This window comes from Leiobunum rupestre, chromosome 2, assembly GCF_980474605.1.
Source record: "Leiobunum rupestre chromosome 2, qqLeiRupe1.1.hap1, whole genome shotgun sequence".
NCBI lineage: Eukaryota > Metazoa > Arthropoda > Arachnida > Opiliones > Sclerosomatidae > Leiobunum > Leiobunum rupestre.
The window spans coordinates 29,445,099-29,456,693 of record NC_143385.1 but is presented as its reverse complement, the minus strand read 5'-3'; the positions used below and the strand labels follow the sequence as shown (position 1 = coordinate 29,456,693).

General features: G+C 39.1%; 2 protein-coding genes across 2 annotated transcripts; both read left to right on the top strand.

The window, feature by feature from the left end:
* Window positions 1–1,614: 1,614 nt before the first annotated feature.
* Window positions 1,615–3,630, top strand: LOC149957290 (uncharacterized). Its single transcript, XM_090166953.1, has 2 exons — window positions 1,615–2,019; window positions 2,071–3,630. Exons 1-2 carry the CDS (start codon window positions 1,615–1,617, stop codon window positions 3,628–3,630), a joined length of 1,965 nt encoding a protein of 654 aa, XP_090023079.1.
* A 16-nt stretch (window positions 3,631–3,646) lies between these two features.
* Window positions 3,647–7,723, top strand: LOC149957289 (uncharacterized). The gene is made up of 3 exons (XM_090166952.1): window positions 3,647–6,183; window positions 6,304–6,631; window positions 7,514–7,723. The coding sequence occupies exons 1-3, from the start codon at window positions 3,647–3,649 to the stop codon at window positions 7,721–7,723; spliced, it is 3,075 nt and encodes a 1,024-aa protein (XP_090023078.1).
* Window positions 7,724–11,595: the final 3,872 nt, after the last annotated feature.

The window sequence follows — 11,595 nt, the reverse complement described above, 5'->3', positions numbered from 1 at the left end:
AACGCGTTTTTTTCGAAGGCCCATAAGAATTGGAGCAAGAACTATCTAGCAAGCGCCAGAAAAATCTAAACCATGTAATGGAGCGGCTGATATTGGAAGTTTCGGTGTTCGACACCAAGTACCCACGGTCATATTCCCTTTACTAAATAGTGCAAGATCCTTCGGGTACCGTGGGTTGTTAGCGACCGGGTCAGTCTCGTTAGTGATAATCCTCTTTGCTTAAAGGTCATTTTAATAAGTATTTTTCCAATCATTTTTATCGTCAAAAAGATCGTCTACCAGTTTTTGACGCTTCCAGTGGGTGTTCCAATTTCTCCCGTTCGGTACGCCACTGTGTAAGATAGCGAAACCCAAACCAATTTCAAGCTCTTGAAGTTACTTCGACTTCACTTCTTCCCAGTTAATGTTCTAGTTCTCAACATCGTCCTCGCACTAACGTTCTGCTAATATTACTTTAATTTTAATTTAGTCGCTTGATAACTTAGGCCTTAGGTTATGCCTTGAGTATAAGCCTAGCTGATTTTTATTATTAGATTCCCAGAAACAGACCATTTTCTGTAAATTCTACAATTGTCATCTGTGTTTCTAATGTGTTTTTTAGAGATATCATTATGAATTATAGGAAAAAGCTCAGCTACGCTTAGAAAAAAGAGGATATAAAGATAACCCTGGGAATTTTACTGCGGCTAAGAACGGACTGGTATTAAAGAAGATAGTACAAATTGAAAACGCCCAAACTGTCATCGCACTTAATGACATATAATTAAGTGGCATCGTACCAAGGGACATGGCCCCTAAATAGAATCGTACCTAGTGACATCGCCCTAAATGGTATAGTACCTATAGTGACATCGCACTAAATGGAATCGTACCTAGTGGAATCGCCCTAAGTGGCATTGAACCTAATCTGGTACTGAAATCTGGTGTGTATTGAGAGGGGAGTTTTGCTTTTCAACCTATGTATAACGACCTTTACATACTAAGCCTCTATAACAGCGCCTCGCATTGTAGAACGTCTCATATAATAAAAGAAACAATTATCAATAATAATTATAATAAAAAAATTAAAAAATGTGGAGGGCTAAGTCGTGGTTAACTTTTAGGTGGTTTTTATTACATTCGAATATAACAAAAAGAAAAAGTACGAACATCACTAACTGTTTAGTATTGTATATATAACCTTATAATCTCCAACCACATGTACCTAAAGTTTCCGTATTTTTATCCACCGCGCGATCTTACATTTATATCACGCACGTTTTAAAAATGCGAGGATAAAATCGCGTGTATTTTTGGCTAACGTTTTTTAGTTTTTAAAAGAGAGACAAAATGTTTATCTTTCAAATAAAAAGTGTAGATTTTTGATTCTCCATAAAATTCCGTTATAATTAAAGGTTTACTGTTTTATTGGCAAGGAACGCGTCTATTATTTCGCTATTCACGACATTTTTTGGTCCGTCGAGCCGGATCGTCGCCAACTAGTTTACACCATCGAACTAATCGTCGAATCGGCAAAACATTTCCGTGGGCTATAGTGAAGTACGGACGAGGATTCGCCTTTCAAGCTCTCTAAAACCAACAACGTAAATAACGATTTTTTGGAGTTTCAACATTATGGATGCTCATGTGAGAAAAAGACAAGCTGTCAAAGGTCAAGTCACAAGAATTGAGAATGCAGTAGGTCAAACAGCGGACCATTTATCTGATGTTGCATTGAAGCTGTACGTGGATAGAGTGGAGAAGTTTTCGAAAGATTTGGACGAATCTCACGAAGGCATAGCTAAAACCATTGATCCAGCAGGTGACTTCGATCCTCACGAAACCGAGTACAACGCCATTGTCGCTCGGGTTGAGCAATTAAATGTCTTGTTGGTCACTGAAGCCAACACAAGAGCAGCCAATGCACCAGTTAGGCCAGGCAGGCCAGTTAGCGAAGTTCGATTACCGAAGTTGGAGCTTCCTACCTTCAGCGGAGGTTTCATCGATTGGTTACCGTTCCACGATCTTTTTACGGCAACCGTACACAACAACGAATCGCTAACGGGAGCTCAGAAGTTTCAATACTTGAAGTCATCATTACGAAACAAAGCAGCACTCCTCATTCAATCTATCCCGGTAACTGATGCTAATTACTTGGAAGCTTGGGATATTTTGGACAATCGTTTTAACAACAAACGAGAAATCATCGACGCACACGTAAGACGTCTTTTCAATCAACCTAACGTCTCACAAGAATCATCGTCAGCCTTGAGAACACTCATTGACACCACAGCCGAATGCATAAGAGCACTCAAGGTTCTACAAGAACCAGTTCAACATTGGGACGCCATCCTACTACACCTTATAAAAGAAAAACTCGATTCAGAATCTCGCCGACAATGGGAACTATCCCTGAGGGGGAACGGAATGCCAAATTTCGATGAACTCGTAACATTCCTGGATCAACGGGCCAGAGCGTTGGCAGCAGCCCCGCCAGCACCAACGAATATCGCAATCACCAAATCCAAGGCTCCAATACATCAGAGGCCGAGTACAAAAGCTCATCATGGTACTCTGAGTGAGTCTTGCAACTTTTGTAACGAAAACCATTCAACGTACCGATGTACAAAATTTCTGAACGCATCTTCAGCCGAGCGCTGGAACATGGTCAAGAATAATTCCATGTGTTTCAACTGCTTACGAACTGACCATCAAAGCAACGAATGCAAATCTGGCCATTGTAGAAAGTGTAAATTCAGACATAATACGCTTTTACATCCAGACGTACAAGAGAAGGAACCGCCAAAAACGAAGGCTATCTCTGGCATCGTTTCATGCCCTTCTCGAGACCTAAACGGAACCTCTCAAGTGATTTTGGCAACGGCAATAGTCCAAGTCAAGGGTTTCGGTGATCAACTATTTCCAGCCCGAGCATTGCTGGACTCAGGATCACAAGCCAGTTTCATAACGGAACAATTCACGCAGCAACTACAGCTGAAACGAAAACGCTTCAACGCTTCAGTTGACGGAATTGGTGCAACCGGAGTGAAAACCTCTCGAGGCAGTGTCATATTGAACATCAGCTCAAACCTCAGCAACACATCGGAGGTGACGGTCGAGGCAATCATTCTGAACAAGATCACGGACAAGCTACCGAACAGTCCGTTCGACCCGAGAACCTGCGAGCATTTAAAGGGCTTGAATCTCGCAGACCCGACGTTTCATATCCCCGGACACGTGGATATTCTACTAGGTGCGGACGTGTACCTAAGTCTCTTGCAAGATGGAATTTGCAAGGGCAAAGAAGATCTTCCCGGTGCCTTTAACACTCGTTTCGGATGGGCAATTTCCGGTCCACTACTCATAAAAGGAAGAAGTCCGACGATAAAGGTCCACCATTGCAAATTGGAAGATGAATTGAAGAATCTTTGGGAGCTGGAAGACATCCACCCTCGAAGAATGTTAACACCAACTGAAACCCAATGCGAACAGCATTTCGAAGAATCGCATACGCGTGACTCGACAGGAAGATTCACCGTACGATTGCCAATGAAGAAGAACCCTCCAATTCTAGGGGAATCCAGGCACATGGCCGTTTCGTCGGTTCTTACAAACAGAACGACGTTTACAATTCAACGCAGGCCTCTATGATGAGTACCGCAAGTTCATGGGAGAATACCTGGCTCTGGGACACATGGAAATCATTCCAGACGATGTCAAAAACAGAATCACAAATCAACCGTACTACTTACCACATCACGCGGTATTCAAAGAAGATAGTACCACCACAAAAGTCCGAGTCGTGTTCGACGCATCAGCCAAATCTACATCGGGCGTTTCATTAAACGACACGCTTCTGGTAGGACCGAAACTTCAAGATGACCTGGTCAATCTGCTTATTCGATTTCGTCAACATCGTGTTGTCATGAAAGCGGATCTTACCAAGATGTTTCGGCAAATTTGGGTACACCCGGATGACAGGGATTACCAGAGAATTGTATGGCGAACTAACCCCAACGAACCTTTGCAAGATTATCGGTTGCTAACAGTCACATATGGAACCACATCAGCGCCATACTTGGCAACGAAAGTCTTAAAGCAACTCAGTCAGTACATTAAGGACGAACTCCCACTGGCGTCTTCAGCTTTGGAAAATGACTTTTACATGGATGATTTGATGTCCGGTGAAGAAACAATGCAAAAGGCCTTGAAACTTCAAGCTGAAATCATTCAAGCTACGTCTCAAGGTGGTTTTGAGATACGTAAATGGGCATCCAATGAAGCGGAATTATTGGATCCATTCCCCGCAAACCTAAAAGAGCTTCAAAAACCACTATCAATCGAGAACGACGAATCAGTGAAGACCCTTGGTCTCTTTTGGACTCCTTCTACTGACCACTTTTCGTTCGTGGTTACTTCTCCTCAATCAAGAAGTTCAATCACCAAGCGAACAATTCTATCGGATACGGCCAGAGTATTTGATCCTCTGGGACTACTCACTCCAGTTACAATTCGAGCCAAACTTCTCCTACAGGAAATGTGGCAGATCAAATTAAATTGGGACGAACCTCTTCCCCAATCACTCGAAAATAAATGGAGGTCATTTCGAACAGATTTACCAAAAATCGAAAACATAACCGTACAACGACACATTTCACAAGCGAACGCTACACAAGCTAGCTTACATGGATTTTGTGACGCTTCGGAGAAGGCCTACGCAGCGACGGTTTATCTGAAGACCTTAAACGCCCAAGGAAGCGTCAAGGTGCAAATAATCGCTGCAAAAACAAAGGTCGCTCCGTTAAAACAAATCACCCTGCCGAGGTTGGAACTTTGTGGAGCATCACTTCTCGCCTCTCTGATGCAACTTGTCAGAGAGTCTCTGAAAATGGAAATTACTGACGTTCATTGTTGGTCGGACTCAACAATCGTCTTAGCATGGTTGAAGTCTGCACCTCAACGTTGGAAAACATTCGTGGCTAATCGGGTTTCCGAAATACACGAAAAGCTACCGAAGCCTCAATGGCATCACATTGCCGGAGACAAAAACCCAGCTGACTGTGCCTCACGAGGAATCTCCGCTAACGAGCTTGCTCAAAATGAGTTGTGGTGGCATGGACCTGACGACTTGGATTCTCTTCTAACAACAAGAGAACAGAACGATAACCAACAAAAGCCAATGAACTGCTTGTCAGAAGAAAGACGAGTAGTCGCGTTGGTGACGCATTATCAAATGGAATCAACCTTACTAACAAAATATTCGTCGCTAAGCAAACTCCTTCACGTCACCGCTTACATACTGCGGTTCATTTTCAATTGTTTCCACGTGAAAGAAGAACGAATTTCTGGTGCTCTATCAAGAGAAGAAAACGAAAAGGCCTTATTTCATTGGATTAGAGTCGTTCAAAACAACAGTTTTGGCGAAGAGATAAGCCGCCTCAAACAAAACAAGAAACTACCAACGAAAAGCAAAATTCTATCGTTACAACCATACCTCAACGAGAAAGGAATTCTACGTGTTGGTGGCCGACTGCGTCACTCCAACCTATCGTATGAACAAATGCACCCAGCAATGCTACCAAGACACAGCAAATTGACCGACCTCCTAATTCAACACGAGCACGAGAAACATTTTCACGGAGGTGCTCAGTTGCTAGCAACTAACTTGCAAAAGCGTTTTTGGATCGTTGGACTTCGCGATGCCATACGTTTCCACATTCGAAGATGTATTCCGTGCGTTCGTCAACAGGCCATCACGGCGAAACAACTAATGGGTGATCTACCCCAGGCCAGGGTAAATCCAGCACGAGCCTTTTTGAAGTGCGGCGTTGACTACGCAGGCCCATTCACCCTTAAACTCATGAAAGGACGAAGCCATCTCCGGTTTAAGGGCTACATTGCGGTTTTCGTCTGCTTTACCACGCGAGCGATTCATTTGGAATTGGTCAGCGACATGACCACCGACGCATTTCTCGCAGCCTTAAAACGCTTTGTCGCTCGACGAGGGAAATGCTCGGATATCTACAGCGACTGCGGAACAAATTTCGTTGGAGCGGACCGAGAGATGAAAGCATTCATTAAATTCATCGTCTCCGCGAACAACAACGAACAAGTGTCAAGATGGCTCGCTGACGAAGGTACGAGCTGGCACTTCAACCCGCCTACCGCTCCCCATTTTGGAGGTCTTTGGGAAGAAGAAGTGAAGTCAGTGAAGTATCACTTGAAACGAGTTCTTGGCACTACAATTCTTAACTTTGAAGAAATGCAAACGCTTCTATGCCAAATAGAAGCTTGCCTAAATTCGCGTCCATTGACGGCGTTAAGCTCGGACCCATCCGACTTCGCCGCTTTAACACCCGGACATTTCTTAATCGGAGATGCGCTTACCGCCATCCCAGAACCCGACTTGACTTCAGAAAAGGTCAATCGTCTTTCGCGTTGGCAGTTGGGCCAACAAATCCTACAACACTTCTGGAAACGCTGGAGAAGTGAATATTTGTCGCGCCTTCAACAAAGACCGAAATGGACAACACCTAAGCCAAATCTACGCGTCGACGAACTAGTGCTGCTTAAGGATGAAGACCTTCCTCCTACCAAGTGGAGAATGGGAAGAATAACGCAACTTCATCCCGGAGAAGACAACCACGTTCGAGTAGTTTCAGTCAGAACAGCTGACAAAATATTAAAAAGGCCCGTCGTAAAATTATGTCAATTGCCCCTAGACTAAATCTTTTCTTAAACATTTTTGTAAATTGAAATCAATTATTTCAAGGCGGGCGGAATGTTTAGTATTGTATATATAACCTTATAATCTCCAACCACATGTACCTAAAGTTTTCGTATTTTTATCCACCGCGCGATCTTACATTTATATCACGCACGTTTTAAAAATGCGAGGATAAAATCGCGTGTATTTTTGGCTAACGTTTTTTAGTTTTTAAAAGAGAGACAAAATGTTTATCTTTCAAATAAGAAGTGTAGATTTTTGATTCTCCATAAAATTCCGTTATAATTAAAGGTTTACTGTTTTATTGGCAAGGAACGCGTCTATTATTTCGCTATTCACGACACTAACAGATACCAAAATTTGCTTATTAAACATAATTTCTACTATTTTTAAGTGCCGAAAACGTTGTTAATGGGCTGCTGTCCTCTGAATTTAACCACTTAACGCCACTACAAATAATTGATTTCTAAAGGAAGTTTAACTGGGGTCTAAATTTTCCTGTGGAGGTTGTATCTAGGCCGATCTGAAATATTAAATATTTTACGGGTTGTGAATTGATTTTTATATAAAATAATAGGTTCAATAGTTATTAACTTGACTTAAATGAGGTACAATAAATCTTACAAACTGAGCCGCTGTCTGTTCATAGTACGGTTTATTTTCAATAATTAATGAAATGAATAAAACTAAATTGATATATAAATATATATATATTTACTATTTCGTAGAATATCCGAAATGAAAATCCAAAAACAATCTGTGATCCTCGAGAAGTGACTCTTTCGGTTGGTTGGTGCTCTTATAAAGGAAAGCAGAAGTGATGCTATTATTAAGAATATGGAAGTAGCGATCCAAACCGCCCCATTCAATCCTAAAATATTGTATTTGCTTGTAGATGGCTGTTTATTTCGGTACGTCGCAATACAAGTGGACGAGGATGTGACACTCGAAGACAATTGCGTCAACTGTGAAAATAAAGCTGTACCCATCGCCATAGGATTACAGTCCAATATCTAAATTTACGGTGATTTTAATTTACCAAGTTAGATATAAGTGCCTAGGAACATTTTAAAGCAAGTGCCAGCTCTAGTATAATTGCGTACTTTATCGACATTTGTCGCCACCGTGCAAATTTAAACAAGTTGATTAGGCACATTAGCCAGCATAATTTACCTATATTGCGTGGCCCCAAAGCGTGCTTTTAGCTCATTGGGTAATCGTGATCACGTATCAGAAAATATTATTTGTAATCACGTGCTCATTTGACCTCGCTTGGATTGGCTTTTCGGCAAACACGTAATTGTCGACTTGAAAATAAACGATAAAACGTTTTTGAAAGTCGATACTAGGTGGAAGCACCTTCCCGGTGATCTGAGCAACCATAGCCATCTTTGATACATAGACCCAATCAAAGAGAACATAGGCAATGATAGAGCCGACACTGGCTTTAAATCAATCGAAAATGATATAAAAAATAAAAAAATCAATTGCTCTTGCTTTGTGTATTGCTTTTAGCCGCTTAAAGCTATACAGCAATAACGTTTTTAACTGCTGACATCTCTACTAAGTAAGTATTTGTAATAACTAAATTCCTCGGGTTGGGCTGAAGAATTTAGGTTTGCTTAAATATCACCAAATGGAACTGCTAACTATTTCATATCAGAAAAATAAAAGACGCCTAACTACAAATGAGTTTTAATGGACAAGTTTGGGTTGTTTCAGTATGACTGACAATATCCCTATTTATTAGAACTTATATTGTATGCACCACCATAGGCCTAAATCATCATATGACGTTTAAAGCCATTAATTCAGGTGACCGGGTTATAATGCGTAAGAGGGTGGTGGCAATACTTTCATGCCACGCGAGCCAACCGCTCCCTACACTAACTATTATCGTTAACCTTAACAATCAAGTTTTTATGGTGAATTGATCTGTACGTCACCTAAACATATTATTTAGTGAGTAGCTACATGTAATTAAGTTTTGTTCTTCATAAATGTCATTATTTTGGCAATCATCATACAATTTTATTTCGCTAACTTTCAGAATCATAACACAAGTGCTTAAAGCTATAGGTTTAGAAAATCATAGAAGCGTTTCCAAATTCTAAAACCGTCAAAACATCTAACGGATGTTATATGAGGTTCTCGTCCGGCTAGTGTCGCTTGCGTGGAATGTAGGGCTTGCCACCACCCTCCTATGCATTGTAACCCGTCCACCTGAATTAAAGGCTTTAAAAGTCGCTCAACGACTTATGCCTAAGATGGTGCCTTGGGTATTAGCCTAGCTGATTATTATTATTATTATTATTATCTAGTAAGCTGACCATATTTAAAACGACCTTGGACAAGTGAAAAAATAATACTAATCATTTCTGTTTATCGACAGCAGACGCGATGCAGCGAACATAATAATACTCAATTCGAACTATTGATGTTTAGAGGAAAGGTATTGAATAGAAAAAAATAATCTCAGATAAACCAAATAATGTATATTGTTTTCATAAACGAAATAATAAATCAGGATTAGAATACACATTTAAGACTAGAAAAATAATAAATCTTTAATAAACTGATTAAATGGTCTATTTCATGATTTTTTAAATTTTATTTCTGTTAATTGTACCATCTAGTTTTAAATAATTATATTTTCGAGCTCTGACAAAATATGAAACTGATATTGCTACCCCGTTTTTTAGTGCTGACTGAAAGTTCCAGACTTCGCCTCCACTACCTGTAAGGTTCCTCTTAGCAAATATTTTTGGTATATCCCAAGGCTTAATGATAAGTATTCTGAAATATGAACAGCAATATTATTAAGTAGGCAGAAAACATTAGTTGAAAAAAATATAATTTATTAAAAAAAATATTTCAAAATTATTTTAAATTCAAATATGATTTCTCAAAAACATCTGTAATAAAAGTGAAAACGGTTTTTCTAACATCCCCTAAGCAAATAAATAATCAATTGAAAGGTATAAGAATATATCAATAGGAAAATGAACATTTTTAGACTTTTATTTTAATAACAGATTAAAGGTAAATAACTATTATCTAGGGTTGTTAATTTTCCGGAAAAATAAAATGCGGAAAAATTTCCAGAAAATTTTCCGGAAAATTTTCCGGAAAATTTTCCGAATTGCGGAAAATTTTCCGCAAATCGGAAAAATAAAAAATTTAAACATAAATTACTTTTCAAGGGTTTTTAATGTTTTAAACTTTTTATCGATTAAAATGACTAATATCAGTAAACATACTACAAAACATTAATAGTGTTACATTTCAACCAGTTTGAACTAGTCTAGAGGTTTAGTTTTACTTTTAGATTAGAAAAAATGAGGTGAAAATTCCGCTTTATTTAAATTTGCAAACAATATATTAGACAAATCATGGAATGAAAACGTTTTTAATATTTTCCGGAAAAATACGGAAAATTTTCCGGAAAAAAGGCCTCGGTAATTTTCAAGCAAATTTTCCGAGCGGGAAATTTTCCGCGGAAAATTTTCCGACTTACAACACTACTATTATCTAATGTGCTATTATAAAATGAGAAGAACGGTGAAAAGTAGAATTTTAAAATCAGTGAACTGAACAATAATCTAAACTATAAATTCGATGTGGAATTAAAATATTGGACACACCCGACTTTTTGACGTCGTTAACTCGTAAATAGATAAATACGGTGACTATGTTAGTTTCGTCGCATGCACAGTTTTTATTTCACTACACGAGTGAGTGCGAAAATGCGCGAGCTTCTTTATGCAGTGAAGTATAGATCTCACGTGATTTTTAATTGGTTTGGTAAGACCAAAAGAGCTTTACAGTTAAGAATATTGATGAAATTAATATTAATAGCTTTGCCAAAATTAAAAAAAAATTATATTTTTGGGAATTTTTTAAATGAACGATAATTTTGACTCAACAATTTTTAATCAACAAAATTATTAGTTTATGCATCATAAAAAGTAGTATTTTTTATTCTTATCTTAGCATTAAAATATAAATGGTGAGATAAAGAAATTTAAACTTACTCTTTGTTTAGATTTGGGAAAACAAATTCTCCCAATTTCGTCATAAAATATTCATAGGAGTTGTAAGGGCATTCAGAAAGGATACATGCTTTTTCGAAATATTGCTAAAACCAAAAGTGACATAATTACCAAAAGTGTGTCAATCGGACCTATTTCTTAATGAATGTTACGAGCGAAATACAAGTTGGGAGGGGAGAAGGGAAAGTATGCCACGGGGAGGGAACGAAGTTAAAACCAACAAATAACGCCTCGTAGTGAGGAACGGAGGAACTAAGTAGCACTGGTTAAAGTTAGTTTATTTTTTGATTTTTCGTCGTTCTGTGGAGATGCTATCGCCATCTACCTTCGATATAATACCATAGACTAAAAAAGATCCAGAAAGGCGACAATAAATATTCTTTTATGTGGTCGATCTCGAGTCAAGCATACAGTAAACCATTAGCATACGAAAGTACAGGGATTGTCACACTTTGGGTAATTATGTCACTTTTGCTAAAACGAAAGAATATTAATTAGCAATAAATCTTAATTTCTTGAGTTTCACAATAGAAAATGAATATGAAACCGACGAGTGATGTGGCGGAGTGGTTAGCATTATATCTTTACAGGATAGCCTAAGAACTGGGTTTAACCGCATGCCACCTACGATCAATTCGGAGTAACTTCTTCCGCGTAGAATTTTCAAGTTCTCTCCTAACTGGTTTAAGGGGTTCCCCCTTTTCATTTAATTTTGTTGAGCTTAAAGGTACTAATAAATGTTGGGAGCTGTTGGCTCGCGTAGCCTGAAGGTTTTGCCACCACACTTCTACGACATATAACCCGGTCACCGGTTTAAAGGCAAAGAAAGTTACTAGA